This window comes from Amblyomma maculatum, chromosome 1 (assembly GCF_055883805.1).
Source record: "Amblyomma maculatum isolate TAMU_Amacu chromosome 1, ASM5588380v1, whole genome shotgun sequence".
Taxonomy (NCBI): domain Eukaryota; kingdom Metazoa; phylum Arthropoda; class Arachnida; order Ixodida; family Ixodidae; genus Amblyomma; species Amblyomma maculatum.
The window spans coordinates 294,198,820-294,218,948 of NC_139344.1; the positions used below are offsets into that span (position 1 = coordinate 294,198,820).

Consider the following 20,129-nt stretch of genomic DNA (forward strand, 5'->3'; position numbering starts at 1 on the left):
GGGGCGGCATCTTTGGCAGAATTGGAACAGGTGGCAGGCTTCCTATCATGTGCCGGATTTGGCGTCTCATATCGAGGCAGCGTCTCAGGTTCTTCCACATTCCCCTCGCTCCTCTTGGAACCGATGTATTATCTGTGGAAGCCGTGTCTACAGTAGCTGCTGAAAGGACACCAGCCACGTCAAGCACTTCTGTGGCGTCCATAATACGCTCTTGTAGAGCGTCGTCGAGTGGCCGCACACGATGCCGCAGCTTGTCCGCATAGGTAACGACGCACTCTTCTGCGGTGTGGCCGAAGCGTCGGCAGTCGTCACAACGCGGCGTACGGCAGTGCCACGCCCGGGATCATGAATAGGACATCTTAATTCTCCTTCTCTAGCCTGAAGATGATAGCAGTGATGATGATAGGCTAGTCATCGGCTCATTTCGGGCGAGTGTGTACTCATCATTGGGCACTATTGCATTGAACTAGATTTGATTGTATTGAATTGAACTGGATTGGATTGAACTCGTTTGGATTGGACTGGTTTGGATTTAATTGGTTTGAATAGAATTGGACACGACTGGATTGAATTAGACAGGATTGGATTGGATTGTGTTTGACTGGAAATGAGTGTACTTGATTGGACTCGACAGGATTACATTGGATTGGATTGTATTAGACTGGATTGGATGGAATTAGATTGTAATGGAGAGGAGTCGATAGCCCAGCGCCAGGCATACATGCGTCCGCTACGTATATCCTGACCTAGCTGAGCTAAGCCACCGCCAATTTCTACGCGTAACCATAGCTCCCTAGCTTTCCCTAGCCCTCGGTTTAACCAGAGCTAAACCACAAATAATTTTGTTTAATATAGCGTGAATGGCGCTTATGCCCAGCATCTCGTGGTTTTCATGTGCTGGAAATAATAAAATGTGGTTGCATCGAAAATGTGCTGAGATCTCCTTTCATTTTGCAATACATGCCGAGGTGCAAGGGCGAGTGGCAGAATTGATGGGTTTGTGCAGCTGACAGCAACGACAAGACAATTGCGACGACGGGTCAGGTAGCGATGGTTGCTGCCCAGGGTCCAACCAACAAGGATAAACCGGACACAGTGCTCTACCATACCATGGTAGTCACAAGGGGTGAGTATTTCGTTATACACTGTCCATCCCAGCATTCTGGCTTTAGCAAGAGGGGCATACATAACAAACTATGCACTGCATACTGAGCAGGCCAGAAGAGATGCAAGTCTCCTGCTGATTGGTAAGACCAGGAAAACTGTTTATGAAGCCACACACAGAGGAAGAAACAATGCAACTATACTCATACGTCACTGAGGCATTGCCAGCCACATGGATGCTACCTATTGGATCAGCTAGTTTCAAGTTGGGTAATTCGACTATGCTTTTTCTGGAAGAGAATTCTGAATCTCACTCAGCCATTTCCCGTTGGAGGAAAACCTGCGTAAAATATTCAACGTGGTACTTGGGATTTGAAATACGTTTGACAGAAAGGCTTTGTGTGGATACGCCTCTCCTTCACGCTGAGCCTTTGTGTCAAATTCTTGCACAATATTGACTGAAACGACTACGGAGACGGCGGGTTTGTTAGGTTGTACACCTTCAGACAATGTGTTGGGGTTTATGGTGGAACACTTTATTAAAGAATTCATTATGCGAGTCATTATTCTGCGGCTTATTATGGTGGAAGGTTGCTGGTAGGCGTTCAGGTCTGCTCTTTTATATTCACCGACAATAAGCCTAGGCAACAGTATCCGCTAAATAAAATTCTCTGATCCAAGCGGGTGCGTTCGGGTTTGTCAAGGCAGCTGTGCTGAAATAACGGGAGGAACAGTGCATGATAGCGGAGGTGGGCAATGTTCGCAGATGACGTGCTGCTTCAGTTCAACCGGAACGCGGAACGCAACTGTCCGCCGATGGCTCCCATCCTGCCGGCACCGACGGGAGGCAGGTCGGCGTTTGGTGGCCGCGACATTTGGAAGAGCTTCAACATCACCACTTTCCGCGCTCAGATTGGCCCCACAGGCGGCAATCGAGGCTATGAGAGGATCACAGGTGAGTATTAATTGAGGAATAAAAATAAAAGTACTGCCGAGGTCATAACTGTTAAGAACATTCATCCCTGAGGCATATTCATTTCTGAACAACTTGCCTGCAGGCCAGTCGGGCTGGGGCATCTCGTGGTGGATCAATGAGGAGCTTATCCCTGTACTGCACGTGGAACGCGGTAAGGAGTACACGTTCGTGGTGGAGGGCGGCGTGGAGGCGAGCAACTCTGCGCGCTACCATCCCTTTTACATAACCGACAACGCCAAGGGCGGCGGATCCAAGGAAGATCCAGCCGTGCTGGGAAAAAAGGTACGCTTTATGCGATGCGCGATATATAAGGGTATCCCCATTTGTGCTTTTCCCTCACCAGAAGTACTGGATAAGAAGAAACTTGGAGCCACCATTTGTCGTCTGTTGGGGTAATTCGTTCATTTGGAAGTCAGCGTTGCTAGTATTAGTCGTCTACATGTGTCTTCGATGCAGAAACGTCACGGTTGCCACCACTGCTGCCTAAACACATATATCGCAAGGCGCAACCTTTCAGCCAAGGCACACTGGCGCTTTGCGCAACGCCCACAAACGGAAGCACATTCGATTAAATGGTCGCATTGCTTTCAGACGAGCGTGATCATTAACGGGCACTTGGACGTTATCTTGGTTGGCGCCCACCTACAGCTGATTCCCATAATGTTGCTAAATGCAGTCTCATAAAAATCTATCTAAAAATACTACATCTATAATTCAAATTTTTCTTTGTAACACAAAAGTGGCAAAGGAACGCTTTGAAAAATATCCGTCCTATTTTACTTCTCGGTAAAATAGGTCTGTACCGCTCTTTCTCCCACAAAGACATATGTACAGCTGAACATATTCTACGGTAAAAGGGGCACCATTGCGACGTGCATGGAAATGCACCCCCGAGATCCCCGTTCAGAAAAACGCTATAACGACACCTGTGTTTTGTTTTTAGAGCGCAGCTTAGGCACCCTTTCCTGCGTTTCGCTTCGGCGTCGTCGTCGCCGTTGTCCCTCGTAACCACCTCCGCAGCTGAGGCAGCGCGCGCCCTTTGCCCCCCCCCCTCCTCCCTTCCTTTTCTTCCGTGGCGGTGACCACGCGTGTTCTCAGATTGCTGCGTGCGACCCTGCTACCGCCGTTCGCCGCGCGTGTACCCCCCCCCCCCCCCCCCGCCCTCCCCCCTATCTTCCTGCGTGGCGACGACGGTGTTCTCCGGTTGCTGAAGCCCCGGTTTCGTCCTCCTCCTCCTCGCTATCAGCGGATGACGGTGCGTGCATCCCAAGCCGAAACGCAGAGCCACGTTTTCTTGACCCGCTAGCGACGTCAGCGGCATCAGTCAGTCGCTACTATCTCTTCGCCGCGCAACGTTTCTATGGGCCCGCAACCTTCCGATAACCTAATTGCTCTCTTCATTTCTCCGGCCACAAAGCTTCCTTCTTGACAGTTAATAACTGTTAGTGGAGTATTTCCTGAAGGAATATGTGTGAAAAATAAAAAAGTCGTCTGTAATTGTACATACATGTCTTGCTCAAAATCTTTGCCTCAATCTATCGAAAAAGGCGAAATAGCTTACGAGCTGCGCTCAAATTTCGCATTAGGAAGTAACGTAATCGTCGGCCATTTTTTTTCTTTGGGGGTTTTTTCTTGTCTTCCAATTTTCCAAAGTTCCGTCTTTTGTGAAAGTAGCGCCGTCGTCGTTTCAATTAAGTAGTCTGTGCATTTCTAAAAACCGATTTCAATTCGTCCCTTTAAACAAAACAATCTCTGTTAAAAAGAAGCCCGCCACCTCCGGGCAGATCTCCATTTCCTGAAAGGCCCATTAAGAACAGTGGTTTCCACGAACTTGAATGTGATAAGAACGATGTCACTTGGAAAAGGTAACTTGCAGGCGATGACTGAAAGCATATAAAGAGCTGTGCACATAGAGCTTTTATGCAATAAGTAATGCTGGCAGTGCGACAGCGGAGCGATAGCAATGGCAAACCGGACGCTGGGTGGAGACACTGACGTAATAAGAATACAATGCATGGATGAACCTGGCAGTGAGATTTTGAACGGACTCGAGAGGATTAATAAGGTAAGCTGGATAAGGACTCCAAATAGTTGATGCGTATTCTAGTTTGGACCAATGTCTTACAGACTAATAGTGTAACATGTTTAGGGGAGCAATGAGGATGACGTTTTAAGAATCGTAGTGTTTTATTGGCCGATGATATTGAGTTAGTTGCATGCAAAATCCAAGAAAGATCTCTAGAAATCGTTACGCCTAAATACTTATGATTGAACTGGTTGTAAGTGCACACCAGCGATTACGTAGGAAAGAACAAGAGGATTACGACGACAGAGGACGAATAAGCGCTCACATTTTATTGGTCAAGTTTCGTTATCCAGTGGTCACGTTTATGTATAGCAGTAAGATCACTTTGTGGTGTTGTTTGATTAATGGAGACAGTGATATTACCACAAATTACCCAGTCGTCCGCAAACATGCGTATGTCCGAGGCTACGTGTGTCGGCAGGTCATTAATGTGTATTAGAAAAAGTAGGGGGCCAAGTACAAATCCCTGCGGAACAGCTGATGTCACCGGCAGGGTGTTAAAGAACTAGTTAACAGTCACAAATCAGGTGCGATTAGTTAGGAACTCCTCAATCCTATTTAAAATGTTCGGGTGCAATTTAGCGACGAAAATTTTATCATTAAGCAGGGTCTAAGGTTTTGGCAAATGGTGACGTCAGACTGATTAGAAGCAAGAAAATGGAGAGTTGGGTTTCGCAAGAGTAACATGGGTGAAAAAAGAAGGCCATGCTGTGGAGAACATGTTCCATGAATTTGCAGAATACTCTGGTTTGTAGACTGGAATGACCTTGCCACGTTTCCAATCGTTGGGCGGAGTGACTGCGTGAACAAGCACAGGAAAGACACACATGTGACCTTGGTGCTATTTAGTTGACAATATCAACACGAAAATGTGTTGATATGGTGAAGAACTTCATGTCTTCTAATAATGATGCCATTTGTGCAGAAAAGAATGCCTGCGGAAGCGTGAGGTCGTTAATAAATATCGTTTGTGGCTTTAGATGTGCGTCACAATGATTAGTAAAGACAGATGGGAATGTTTCATTAAATATATTGGCGCCATCTATATTTGAGATGGTTTCACCCGACGCATCAGCGATAGAAATGGTATGCGCGTGTTATGGGTTGATGACTTGGCAGAACTTCCGGGGGTTAGCGGCCAGCATTTTAGGTAAATCGGAAAGAAGAAAAGTTACGTTTGGCTTCACGATTTTTGTTTAGGTAGGCTTTATCGGCCACCTAATATTGTAATATTTATTTCATGAGCTTTCAGTGTGATGTAATTTTGCTGAACGGTAAAGACGCTTCGTTTTATTTTCCTACCGTTTTACGATATTGGTGAATCATGGGTTTTACTGATTCGATCGTACGGTAATATTAGAACTTTTCAACAAATTCTTCTACTTTTCTTTTGAATACTGATCAGTTGTCGTGAATTGTACTTTGAATAAATTTTGACCAAAAAAGAGGCGGGAAGGCGCGCAGGCTGCTATTAATAGCAACATAGTTTTCATTGTCATATTGTCACGTAGTGGTGACGAGGTCGACGACACAAATGAAGGGTCGATGACTGCACTAAAGAAACTCTTTATTTGGGCTGACTTGCGCCCGCAAAAGAACTAAGCAACTCGGCGGCGGCGATAGAAACAAACGCGCTCGTCGATCGTCGAACAAAGAATGCTCGTCACACTCGTCAACGCTCAATTTAAAGGCTGCACAGAACAATCTAGATAACGTCGCAAACAGCTACCAGCACGGGCTGGAACATTGTGGAAAGACACCCGAGTGGCCGGAACCTTCGAGACAGATCTCGGTGCATCTTGCGCTACAACAAAACTGATAAAGGTGTGACTTGCGACATCGAGCATTAACAAACAAAGATTACGGAACTGATACCCGGTCCAGAATCAGAGTGATAAGCATGTACGCCGGCGGCTGTTAAAAAACAACAAATACAGTCTTTAAGGTTTCGCGGCATTACTCCCCTTTAAAAAAAAACATCGCCTCGATGTTCCAAAACAAAGCAACTTAAACACTGCGAAGTTTAAACACCACAGATTCTTTAACGCGCGTAATATGGCTTCAGTCGTAGAACATGTACAATTTCTGGGCGTGCGCGTCGCCGTTGTGATGATGACGTTCCGTCGGGAATGACTTCATAGTCCAGTGGGCCGACGCGGCGAATGATTTTGTACGGCCCAAAGTATCCACGCAACAACGTTTCACTAAGTCCGCGACGGCGAATTGGTGTCCAAACCCACACTTGGTCTCCTGGATTGTATACTCTGCGTGGTGCCGTCGTAAGTTGTATCGTCGGCTGTCGGTGCGCTGTTGGTCTTTAATACATAGCCGTGCGAGTCGTCGGGCTTCCTCTGCACGCTGCAGGTAGGCGGCGACGTCAAGGTTGTCTTCGCTGGTTACGTGCGGCAGCATTGCGTCGAGCGTCGTCGTGGGCTCCCTGCCGTACACAAGCTTAAACGGGGTCGCTCTGGTCGTGTTGTCGTCGATGTCGTCATGTGGAGCGGCGATGAAATGGTTGCGTCGTCGTTAGTGGTCGTCGGCGGCGGAGGATCTTCTTTTCGCCGTTGAGCAACCTCACCTCCAAAGGTTGCTCTGTTTAGCTTCCCCTGCGCGGGCTTGGGGACCTTCCGCGCATACTCTCATCATAGGTACGGCCTGGCGACGCAAAGCGGGCCCTGTACGGCGATGGAGACCTGAATCGACGGATTGGTGGCGCAATCTCACCGCTACGCAGATAGTTGTCAATTTCTTGTGGTCGTTCACCTGGGCGTGGTCGTGGAGCGTCGACTGCAAATCCGCGGAGACCGATTCGTCGGTAAAGGCAGTGGCGCAGAATGTGGCCGGCCTCACCGCAGTGGAAGCATAATGGCCGGTTGTTTGCAGTCCTCCAGGCGTCGCACTTCCTGGGGTTTGGGGATCGTTGGTAGGCTTGGCGGGCGGGAGCCAAGGGGCGGTTTTCAGGAACAGGACGGTTGCGGCGAGGGCTCGGAAAGTCATCACGTCGGGGCGGAGGGCGACGTAATGCGCCAGCGTAGTTCATCGCTGTTGCCTCGTGTGCTGGAACAGTCGCAGCCGTCGCTTGAGGAACGCCCAGCGCCTGCTGAACTTCTTCACGGACGACGTCCGCGAGCGTCGCCACCTGGGGTTGTTGCGATGATGGCAGCATTCGGCGGAGCTCCTCTCGCACGATCTCTCGGATTAGGTCGCGAAGATTCTCTCCGCTTGCAGATGTGCTGGGGTAGTGGCATGAGTAGTTTGGTTGAAGTGGTCGCTCGTAGTGGCGCATCCGGGTATCCAACGTCTTCTCGATGGTCGATGCTTCACTCTCAAATTCTTCCACAGTTTTCGGCGGGTTCCGGACAAGCCCCGCAAAAAGCGACTCTTTAACGCCTCGCATTAAGAATTTCACTTTGTCATCTTCGGTCATGTTAGGGTCGGCGCGGCGAAACGGGCGTTTCATCTCCTCTACGTAGGCCAGGACGGGCTCGTTTGGTAGTTGAATTCTTGATTGGAGGAGGGCCTGAGCACTTTCTTTTCTGACAGAACTTGTAAAGGCCATCAAGAACTGTGCTTTGAATATCTCCCAATCCTTGAAAGAAGTCTCGTGATTTTCAAACCAAATTCGGGCATGTCCTTGAAGAACAAAGTAGACCTGCCTGAGTTTCGCAGCGTCGTTCCAGCCGTTGAAATCTGCCGCACGGTCGAAAAGGTCCATCCAATCTCCCGCATCTTCATCCGGTCGTCCATGGAAGCAGGGGGGCTCACGGGGTTGGACGAAAACAACCGGTGCTGTAGGCTGGGCCATTGGCAGCGTCGATGCCTTCCGAGATCGAATGGGGTCAGGCAGCAGACCGTGTTCGGGTTGTAGGCCTTGAAGTCGGCGGCTGGCTCGGTGACCTGTAGGCTGGTCTTCCAGGGCGACAGGAACACTGCTTGGGTCTTCGCTTGAAGGATCAAAGGGAGTACCTCCACCAGATGTCACGTAGTGGTGACGAGGTCGACGACACAAATGAAGGGTCGATGACTGCACTAAAGAAACTCTTTATTTGGGCTGACTTGCGCCCGCAAAAGAACTAAGCAACTCGGCGGCCGCGATAGAAACAAACGCGCTCGTCGATCGTCGAACAAAGATTGCTCGTCACACTCGTCATCGCTCAATTTAAAGGCTGCACAGAACAATCTAGATAACGTCGCAAACAGCTACCAGCACGGGCTGGAACATTGTGGAAAGACACCCGAGTGGCCGGAACCTTCGAGACAGATCTCGGTGCATCTTGCGCTACAACAAAACTGATAAAGGTGTGACTCGCGACATCGAGCATTAACAAACAAAGATTACGGAACTGATACGCGGTCCAGAATCAGAGTGATAAGCATGTACGCCGGCGGCTGTTAAAAAACAACAAATACAGTCTTTAAGGTTTCGCGGCAATATACTAGTCTAATGGATTGTTTATTGGTTATACGGGATAGTGGCTTAATTAATTAATTTATTTATTTACATATACCTTACAGGCCTCCAGAAAAGCATTGTAAAATGGGGGATAAATACAAAGATATCCGCAAAGTGGGTTAAAAAAGTAAATCACAATCGCAAATACAAGAAAACAGCGGTATTTATACAAATCTGTAAACATAATAAACAATATATCGCAATGCAGAAGGAGTTATAAGAGGTACTAAGCAACAAATCATATAACTCAAGCGAGATTGCAAGGAGTTATACAGATGCAAAAAAAGTAGATTCAACTATACCACAGAACTACGGCGCATCACCAAAGCCCCTTCAAGGAATAGTGAAAGAAGCGCTTCGATCTTCGCGAAACGTGAGAAGTTAAAAGCGTTAGAACTCCCGCAAATGCGAGCATAGCTGTAGTCGTTGTGCGATAGGTAGGAGGGACGTTGTAGATGACTTATTCCACAGACGGATGGGAGTGATGAGAAGTTAAAAGCGATAGAACTGTCGCAAATGCGAGCATAGCTGTAGTCGTTATGCAATCTTTGCGATAGGTAGGAGGGACGTTGTAGATGACTTATTCCACAGACGGATGGGAGTGATGAGAAGTTAAAAGCGTTAGAACTGCCGCAAATGCGAGCATAGCTGTAGTCGCTATGCAATCTTTGCGATAGGTAGGAGGGACGTTGTAGATGACTTATTCCACAGACGGATGGGAGTGATGAGAAGTTAAAAGCGTTAGAACTCCCGCAAATGCGAGCATAGCTGTAGTCGTTGTGCGATAGGTAGGAGGGACGTTGTAGATGACTTATTCCACAGACGGATGGGAGTGATGAGAAGTTAAAAGCGTTAGAACTGCCGCAAATGCGAGCATAGCTGTAGTCGTTATGCAATCTTTGCGATAGGTAGGAGGGACGTTGTAGATGACTTATTCCACAGACGGATGGGAGTGATGAGAAGTTAAAAGCGTTAGAACTGTCGCAAATGCGAGCATAGCTGTAGTCGTTGTGCGATAGGTAGGAGGGACGTTGTAGATGACTTATTCCACAGACGGATGGGAGTGATGAGAAGTTAAAAGCGTTAGAACTGCCGCAAATGCGAGCATAGCTGTAGTCGTTATGCAATCTTTGCGATAGGTAGGAGGGACGTTGTAGATGACTTATTCCACAGACGGATGGGAGTGATGAGAAGTTAAAAGCGTTAGAACTCCCGCAAATGCGAGCATAGCTGTAGTCGTTGTGCGATAGGTAGGAGGGACGTTGTAGATGACTTATTCCACAGACGGATGGGAGTGATGAGAAGTTAAAAGCGATAGAACTGTCGCAAATGCGAGCATAGCTGTAGTCGTTATGCAATCTTTGCGATAGGTAGGAGGGACGTTGTAGATGACTTATTCCACAGACGGATGGGAGTGATGAGAAGTTAAAAGCGTTAGAACTGCCGCAAATGCGAGCATAGCTGTAGTCGTTATGCAATCTTTGCGATAGGTAGGAGGGACGTTGTAGATGACTTATTCCACAGACGGATGGGAGTGATGAGAAGTTAAAAGCGTTAGAACTGTCGCAAATGCGAGCATAGCTGTAGTCGTTGTGCGATAGGTAGGAGGGACGTTGTAGATGACTTATTCCACAGACGGATGGGAGTGATGAGAAGTTAAAAGCGTTAGAACTGCCGCAAATGCGAGCATAGCTGTAGTCGTTATGCAATCTTTGCGATAGGTAGGAGGGACGTTGTAGATGACTTATTCCACAGACGGATGGGAGTGATGAGAAGTTAAAAGCGTTAGAACTGCCGCAAATGCGAGCATAGCTGTAGTCGTTGTGCGATAGGTAGGAGGGACGTTGTAGATGACTTATTCCACAGACGGATGGGAGTGATGAGAAGTTAAAAGCGTTAGAACTGCCGCAAATGCGAGCATAGCTGTAGTCGTTATGCAATCTTTGCGATAGGTAGGAGGGACGTTGTAGATGACTTATTCCACAGACGGATGGGAGTGATGAGAAGTTAAAAGCGTTAGAACTGTCGCAAATGCGAGCATAGCTGTAGTCGTTGTGCGATAGGTAGGAGGGACGTTGTAGATGACTTATTCCACAGACGGATGGGAGTGATGAGAAGTTAAAAGCGTTAGAACTGCCGCAAATGCGAGCATAGCTGTAGTCGTTATGCAATCTTTGCGATAGGTAGGAGGGACGTTGTAGATGACTTATTCCACAGACGGATGGGAGTGATGAGAAGTTAAAAGCGTTAGAACTGTCGCAAATGCGAGCATAGCTGTAGTCGTTGTGCGATAGGTAGGAGGGACGTTGTAGATGACTTATTCCACAGACGGATGGGAGTGATGAGAAGTTAAAAGCGTTAGAACTGCCGCAAATGCGAGCATAGCTGTAGTCGTTATGCAATCTTTGCGATAGGTAGGAGGGACGTTGTAGATGACTTATTCCACAGACGGATGGGATTGATGAGAAGTTAAAAGCGTTAGAACTCCCGCAAATGCGAGCATAGCTGTAGTCGTTGTGCGATAGGTAGGAGGGACGTTGTAGATGACTTATTCCACAGACGGATGGGAGTGATGAGAAGGTAAAAGCGTTAGAACTGTCGCAAATGCGAGCATAGCTGTAGTCGTTGTGCGATAGGGAGGAGGGACGTTGTAGATGACTTATTCGCAGACGGATGGGAGTGATGAGAAGGTAAAAGCGTTAGAACTGTCGCAAATGCGAGCATAGCTGTAGTCGTTGTGCGATAGGGAGGAGGGACGTTGTAGATGACTTATTCGCAGACGGATGGGAGTGATGAGAAGGTAAAAGCGTTAGAACTGCCGCAAATGCGAGCATAGCTGTAGTCGTTATGCAATCTTTGCGATAGGTAGGAGGGACGTTGTAGATGACTTATTCGCAGACGGATGGGAGTGATGAGAAGGTAAAAGCGTTAGAACTGTCGCAAATGCGAGCATAGCTGTAGTCGTTGTGCGATAGGGAGGAGGGACGTTGTAGATGACTTATTCGCAGACGGATGGGAGTGATGAGAAGGTAAAAGCGTTAGAACTGTCGCAAATGCGAGCATAGCTGTAGTCGTTGTGCGATAGGGAGGAGGGACGTTGTAGATGACTTATTCGCAGACGGATGGGAGTGATGAGAAGGTAAAAGCGTTAGAACTGTCGCAAATGCGAGCATAGCTGTAGTCGTTGTGCGATAGGTAGGAGGGACGTTGTAGATGACTTATTCCACAGACGGATGGGAGTGATGAGAAGTTAAAAGCGTTAGAACTGTCGCAAATGCGAGCATAGCTGTAGTGGTTGTGCGATAGGTAGGAGGGACGTTGTAGATGACTTATTCCACAGACGGATGGGAGTGATGAGAAGTTAAAAGCGTTAGAACTGTCGCAAATGCGAGCATAGCTGTAGTCGTTGTGCGATAGGTAGGAGGGACGTTGTAGATGACTTATTCCACAGACGGATGGCAGTGATGAGAAGTTAAAAGCGTTAGAACTGCCGCAAATGCGAGCATAGCTGTAGTCGTTATGCGATAGGTAGGAGGGACGTTGTAGATGACTTATTCCACAGACGGATGGGAGTGATGAGAAGTTAAAAGCGTTAGAACTGTCGCAAATGCGAGCATAGCTGTAGTCGTTGTGCGATAGGTAGGAGGGACGTTGTAGATGACTTATTCGCAGACGGATGGGAGTGATGAGAAGTTAAAAGCGTTAGAACTGTCGCAAATGCGAGCATAGCTGTAGTCGTTGTGCGATAGGTAGGAGGGACGTTGTAGATGACTTATTCCACAGACGGATGGGAGTGATGAGAAGTTAAAAGGGTTAGAACTGCCGCAAATGCGAGCATAGCTGTAGTCGTTATGCAATCTTTGCGATAGGTAGGAGGGACGTTGTAGATGACTTATTCGCAGACGGATGGGAGTGATGAGAAGTTAAAAACGTTAGAACTGCCGCAAATGCGAGCATAGCTGTAGTCGTTATGCAATCTTTGCGATAGGTAGGAGGGACGTTGTAGATGACTTATTCGCAGACGGATGGGAGTGATGAGAAGTTAAAAGCGTTAGAACTGTCGCAAATGCGAGCATAGCTGTAGTCGTTGTGCGATAGGTAGGAGGGACGTTGTAGATGACTTATTCCACAGACGGATGGGAGTGATGAGAAGGTAAAAGCGTTAGAACTGTCGCAAATGCGAGCATAGCTGTAGTCGTTGTGCGATAGGTAGGAGGGACGTTGTAGATGACTTATTCCACAGTCGGATGGGAGTGATGAGAAGGTAAAAGCGTTAGAACTGTCGCAAATGCGAGCATAGCTGTAGTCGTTGTGCGATAGGTAGGAGGGACGTTGTAGATGACTTATTCCACAGACGGATGGGAGTGATGAGAAGGTAAAAGCGTTAGAACTGTCGCAAATGCGAGCATAGCTGTAGTCGTTGTGCGATAGGTAGGAGGGACGTTGTAGATGACTTATTCGCAGACGGATGGGAGTGATGAGAAGTTAAAAACGTTAGAACTGTCGCAAATGCGAGCATAGCTGTAGTCGTTGTGCGATAGGTAGGAGGGACGTTGTAGATGACTTATTCCACAGACGGATGGGAGTGATGAGAAGGTAAAAGCGTTAGAACTGTCGCAAATGCGAGCATAGCTGTAGTCGTTGTGCGATAGGTAGGAGGGACGTTGTAGATGACTTATTCGCAGACGGATGGGAGTGATGAGAAGTTAAAAGCGTTAGAACTGTCGCAAATGCGAGCATGGCTGTAGTCGTTGTGCGATAGGTAGGAGGGACGTTGTAGATGACTTATTCGCAGACGGATGGGAGTGATGAGAAGGTAAAAGCGTTAGAACTGTCGCAAATGCGAGCATAGCTGTAGTCGTTGTGCGATAGGTAGGAGGGACGTTGTAGATGACTTATTCGCAGACGGATGGGAGTGATGAGAAGTTAAAAGCGTTAGAACTGTCGCAAATGCCAGCATAGCTGTAGTCGTTGTGCGATAGGTAGGAGGGACGTTGTAGATGACTTATTCGCAGACGAATGGGAGTGATGAGAAGTTAAAAGCGTTAGAACTGTCGCAAATGCGAGCATAGCTGTAGTCGTTGTGCGATAGGTAGGAGGGACGTTGAAGATCACTTATTCCACAGACGGATGGGAGTGATGAGAAGTTAAAAGCGTTAGAACTGCCGCAAATGCGAGCATAGCTGTAGTCGTTATGCAATCTTTGCGATAGGTAGGAGGGACGTTGTAGATGACTTATTCGCAGACGGATGGGAGTGATGAGAAGTTAAAAACGTTAGAACTGCCGCAAATGCGAGCATAGCTGTAGTCGTTATGCAATCTTTGCGATAGGTAGGAGGGACGTTGTAGATGACTTATTCGCAGACGGATGGGAGTGATGAGAAGTTAAAAGCGTTAGAACTGTCGCAAATGCGAGCATAGCTGTAGTCGTTGTGCGATAGGTAGGAGGGACGTTGTAGATGACTTATTCCACAGACGGATGGGAGTGATGAGAAGGTAAAAGCGTTAGAACTGTCGCAAATGCGAGCATAGCTGTAGTCGTTGTGCGATAGGTAGGAGGGACGTTGTAGATGACTTATTCCACAGACGGATGGGAGTGATGAGAAGGTAAAAGCGTTAGAACTGTCGCAAATGCGAGCATAGCTGTAGTCGTTGTGCGATAGGTAGGAGGGACGTTGTAGATGACTTATTCCACAGACGGATGGGAGTGATGAGAAGGTAAAAGCGTTAGAACTGTCGCAAATGCGAGCATAGCTGTAGTCGTTGTGCGATAGGTAGGAGGGACGTTGTAGATGACTTATTCGCAGACGGATGGGAGTGATGAGAAGTTAAAAGCGTTAGAACTGTCGCAAATGCGAGCATAGCTCTAGTCGTTGTGCGATAGGTAGGAGGGACGTTGTAGATGACTTATTCCACAGACGGATGGGAGTGATGAGAAGGTAAAAGCGTTAGAACTGTCGCAAATGCGAGCATAGCTGTAGTCGTTGTGCGATAGGTAGGAGGGACGTTGTAGATGACTTATTCGCAGACGGATGGGAGTGATGAGAAGTTAAAAGCGTTAGAACTGTCGCAAATGCGAGCATAGCTATAGTCGTTGTGCGATAGGTAGGAGGGACGTTGTAGATGACTTATTCCACAGACGGATGGGAGTGATGAGAAGGTAAAAGCGTTAGAACTGTCGCAAATGCGAGCATATCTGTAGTCGTTGTGCGATAGGTAGGAGGGACGTTGTAGATGACTTATTCCACAGACGGATGGGAGTGATGAGAAGGTAAAAGCGTTAGAACTGTCGCAAATGCGAGCATAGCTGTAGTCGTTGTGCGATAGGTAGGAGGGACGTTGTAGATGACTTATTCCACAGACGGATGGGAGTGATGAGAAGGTAAAAGCGTTAGAACTGTCGCAAATGCGAGCATAGCTGTAGTCGTTGTGCGATAGGTAGGAGGGACGTTGTAGATGACTTATTCGCAGACGGATGGGAGTGATGAGAAGTTAAAAGCGTTAGAACTGTCGCAAATGCGAGCATAGCTGTAGTCGTTTTGCGATAATTAGGAGGGACGTTGTAGATGACTTATTCCACAGACGGATGGGAGTGATGAGAAGGTAAAAGCGTTAGAACTGTCGCAAATGCGAGCATAGCTGTAGTCGTTGTGCGATAGGTAGGAGGGACGTTGTAGATGACTTATTCGCAGACGGATGGGAGTGATGAGAAGTTAAAAGCGTTAGAACTGTCGCAAATGCGAGCATAGCTGTAGTCGTTGTGCGATAGGTAGGAGGGACGTTGTAGATGACTTATTCGCAGACGGATGGGAGTGATGAGACGTTAAAAGCGTTAGAACTGTCGCAAATGCGAGCATAGCTGTAGTCGTTGTGCGATAGGTAGGAGGGACGTTGTAGATGACTTATTCCACAGACGGATGGGAGTGATGAGAAGGTAAAAGCGTTAGAACTGTCCCAAATGCGAGCATAGCTGTAGTCGTTGTGCGATAGGTAGGAGGGACGTTGTAGATGACTTATTCCACAGACGGATGGGAGTGATGAGAAGGTAAAAGCGTTAGAACTGTCGCAAATGCGAGCATAGCTGTAGTCGTTGTGCGATAGGTAGGAGGGACGTTGTAGATGACTTATTCGCAGACGGATGGGAGTGATGAGAAGTTCAAAGCGTTAGAACTGTCGCAAATGCGAGCATAGCTGTAGTCGTTGTGCGATAGGTAGGAGGGACGTTGTAGATGACTTATTCCACAGACGGATGGGAGTGATGAGAAGGTAAAAGCGTTAGAACTGTCGCAAATGCGAGCATAGCTGTAGTCGTTGTGCGATAGGTAGGAGGGACGTTGTAGATGACTTATTCCACAGACGGATGGGAGTGATGAGAAGGTAAAAGCGTTAGAACTGTCGCAAATGCGAGCATAGCTGTAGTCGTTATGCAATCTTTGCGATAGGTAGGAGGGACGTTGTAGATGACTTATTCGCAGACGGATGGGAGTGATGAGAAGTTAAAAGCGTTAGAACTGTCGCAAATGCGAGCATAGCTGTAGTCGTTGTGCGATAGGTAGGAGGGACGTTGTAGATGACTTATTCCACCGACGGATGGGAGTGATGAGAAGGTAAAAGCGTTAGAACTGTCGCAAATGCGAGCATAGCTGTAGTCGTTGTGCGATAGGTAGGAGGGACGTTGTAGATGACTTATTCCACAGACGGATGGGAGTGATGAGAAGTTAAAAGCGTTAGAACTGCCACAAATGCGAGCATAGCTGTAGTCGTTATGCAACCTTTGCGATAGGTAGGAGGGACGTTGTAGATGACTTATTCGCAGATTGATGGGAGTGATGAGAATTTAAAAGCGTTAGAACTGTCGCAAATGCGAGCATAGCTGTAGTCGTTATGCAATCTTTGCGATAGGTAGGAGGGACGTTGTAGATGACTTATTCGCAGACGGATGGGAGTGATGCGAAGGTAAAAGCGTTAGAACTGTCGCAAATGCGAGCATAGCTGTAGTCGTTGTGCGATAGGTAGGAGGGACGTTGTAGATGACTTATTCCACAGACGGATGGGAGTGATGCGAAGGTAAAAGCGTTAGAACTGTCGCAAATGCGAGCATAGCTGTAGTCGTTGTGCGATAGGTAGGAGGGACGTTGTAGATGACTTGTTCCACAGACGGATGGGAGTGATGAGAAGGTAAAAGCGTTAGAACTGTCGCAAATGCGAGCATAGCTGTAGTCGTTGTGCGATAGGTAGGAGGGACGTTGTAGATGACTTATTCCACAGACGGATGGGAGTGATGCGAAGGTAAAAGCGTTAGAACTGTCGCAAATGCGAGCATAGCTGTAGTCGTTGTGCGATAGGTAGGAGGGACGTTGTAGATGACTTATTCCACAGACGGATGGGAGTGATGAGAAGGTAAAAGCGTTAGAACTGTCGCAAATGCGAGCATAGCTGTAGTCGTTGTGCGATAGGTAGGAGGGACGTTGTAGATGACTTATTCGCAGACGGATGGGAGTGATGAGAAGTTAAAAACGTTAGAACTGCCGCAAATGCGAGCATAGCTGTAGTCGTTATGCAATCTTTGCGATAGGTAGGAGGGACGTTGTAGATGACTTATTCGCAGACGGATGGGAGTGATGAGAAGTTAAAAGCGTTAGAACTGTCGCAAATGCGAGCATAGCTGTAGTCGTTGTGCGATAGGTAGGAGGGACGTTGTAGATGACTTATTCCACAGACGGATGGGAGTGATGAGAAGGTAAAAGCGTTAGAACTGTCGCAAATGCGAGCATAGCTGTAGTCGTTGTGCGATAGGTAGGAGGGACGTTGTAGATGACTTATTCCACAGACGGATGGGAGTGATGAGAAGGTAAAAGCGTTAGAACTGTCGCAAATGCGAGCATAGCTGTAGTCGTTGTGCGATAGGTAGGAGGGACGTTGTAGATGACTTATTCCACAGACGGATGGGAGTGATGAGAAGGTAAAAGCGTTAGAACTGTCGCAAATGGGAGCATAGCTGTAGTCGTTGTGCGATAGGTAGGAGGGACGTTGTAGATGACTTATTCCACAGACGGATGGGAGTGATGAGAAGGTAAAAGCGTTAGAACTGTCGCAAATGCGAGCATAGCTGTAGTCGTTTTGCGATAGGTAGGAGGGACGTTGTAGATGACTTATTCGCAGACGGATGGGAGTGATGAGAATTTAAAAACGTTAGAACTGTCGCAAATGCGAGCATAGCTGTAGTCGTTGTGCGATAGGTAGGAGGGACGTTGTAGATGACTTATTCCACAGACGGATGGGAGTGATGAGAAGGTAAAAGCGTTAGAACTGTCGCAAATGCGAGCATAGCTGTAGTCGTTGTGCGATAGGTAGGAGGGACGTTGTAGATGACTTATTCGCAGACGGATGGGAGTGATGAGAAGTTAAAAGCGTTAGAACTGTCGCAAATGCGAGCATAGCTGTAGTCGTTGTGCGATAGGTAGGAGGGACGTTGTAGATGACTTATTCGCAGACGGATGGGAGTGATGAGAAGGTAAAAGCGTTAGAACTGTCGCAAATGCGAGCATAGCTGTAGTCGTTGTGCGATAGGTAGGAGGGACGTTGTAGATGACTTATTCGCAGACGGATGGGAGTGATGAGAAGTTAAAAGCGTTAGAACTGTCGCAAATGCGAGCATAGCTGTAGTAGTTGTGCGATAGGTAGGAGGGACGTTGTAGATGACTTATTCGCAGACGGATGGGAGTGATGAGAAGGTAAAAGCGTTAGAACTGTCGCAAATGCGAGCATAGCTGTAGTCGTTGTGCGATAGGTAGGAGGGACGTTGTAGATGACTTATTCGCAGACGGATGGGAGTGATGAGAAGTTAAAAGCGTTAGAACTGTCGCAAATGCCAGCATAGCTGCAGTCGTTGTGCGATAGGTAGGAGGGACGTTGTAGATGACTTATTCGCAGACGGATGGGAGTGATGAGAAGTTAAAAGCGTTAGAACTGTCGCAAATGCGAGCATAGCTGTAGTCGTTGTGCGATAGGTAGGAGGGACGTTGAAGATGACTTATTCCACAGACGGATGGGAATGATGAGAAGTTAAAAGCGTTAGAACTGCCGCAAATGCGAGCATAGCTGTAGTCGTTATGCAATCTTTGCGATAGGTAGGAGGGACGTTGTAGATGACTTATTCGCAGACGGATGGGAGTGATGAGAAGTTAAAAACGTTAGAACTGCCGCAAATGCGAGCATAGCTGTAGTCGTTATGCAATCTTTGCGATAGGTAGGAGGGACGTTGTAGATGACTTATTCGCAGACGGATGGGAGTGATGAGAAGTTAAAAGCGTTAGAACTGTCGCAAATGCGAGCATAGCTGTAGTCGTTGTGCGATAGGTAGGAGGGACGTTGTAGATGACTTATTCCACAGACGGATGGGAGTGATGAGAAGGTAAAAGCGTTAGAACTGTCGCAAATGCGAGCATAGCTGTAGTCGTTGTGCGATAGGTAGGAGGGACGTTGTAGATGACTTATTCCACAGACGGATGGGAGTGATGAGAAGGTAAAAGCGTTAGAACTGTCGCAAATGCGAGCATAGCTGTAGTCGTTGTGCGATAGGTAGGAGGGACGTTGTAGATGACTTTTTCCACAGACGGATGGGAGGGATGAGAAGGTAAAAGCGTTAGAACTGTCGCAAATGCGAGCATAGCTGTAGTCGTTGTGCGATAGGTAGGAGGGACGTTGTAGATGACTTATTCGCAGACGGATGGGAGTGATGAGAAGTTAAAAGCGTTAGAACTGTCGCAAATGCGAGCATAGCTGTAGTCGTTGTGCGATAGGTAGGAGGGACGTTGTAGATGACTTATTCCACAGACGGATGGGAGTGATGAGAAGGTAAAAGCGTTAGAACTGTCGCAAATGCGAGCATAGCTGTAGTCGTTGTGCGATAGGTAGGAGGGACGTTGTAGATGACTTATTCGCAGACGGATGGGAGTGATGAGAAGTTAAAAGCGTTAGAACTGTCGCAAATGCGAGCATAGCTATAGTCGTTGTGCGATAGGTAGGAGGGACGTTGTAGATGACTTATTCCACAGACGGATGGGAGTGATGAGAAGGTAAAAGCGTTAGAACTGTCGCAAATGCGAGCATATCTGTAGTCGTTGTGCGATAGGTAGGAGGGACGTTGTAGATGACTTATTCCACAGACGGATGGGAGTGATGAGAAGGTAAAAGCGTTAGAACTGTCGCAAATGCGAGCATAGCTGTAGTCGTTGTGCGATAGGTAGGAGGGACGTTGTAGATGACTTATTCCACAGACGGATGGGAGTGAGGAGAAGGTAAAAGCGTTAGAACTGTCGCAAATGCGAGCATAGCTGTAGTCGTTGTGCGATAGGTAGGAGGGACGTTGTAGATGACTTATTCGCAGACGGATGGGAGTGATGAGAAGTTAAAAGCGTTAGAACTGTCGCAAATGCGAGCATAGCTGTAGTCGTTGTGCGATAGGTAGGAGGGACGTTGTAGATGACTTGTTCCACAGACGGATGGGA

The 20,129-nt window shown here is 47.6% G+C and overlaps 1 protein-coding gene across 1 annotated transcript in view; it reads left to right on the top strand.

The window, feature by feature from the left end:
• The window catches only part of LOC146206820 (protein Skeletor, isoforms B/C-like), a 248,491-nt gene that overhangs the window by 197,435 nt on the left and 30,927 nt on the right, over positions 1-20,129 (top strand). The window contains exons 17-19 of the mRNA XM_084591583.1: positions 1,007-1,126; positions 1,871-2,059; positions 2,163-2,362. Of these exons, the coding sequence (XP_084447709.1) occupies positions 1,007-1,126; positions 1,871-2,059; positions 2,163-2,362 (509 nt within the window). The remainder of the gene's footprint in view (positions 1-1,006; positions 1,127-1,870; positions 2,060-2,162; positions 2,363-20,129) is intronic.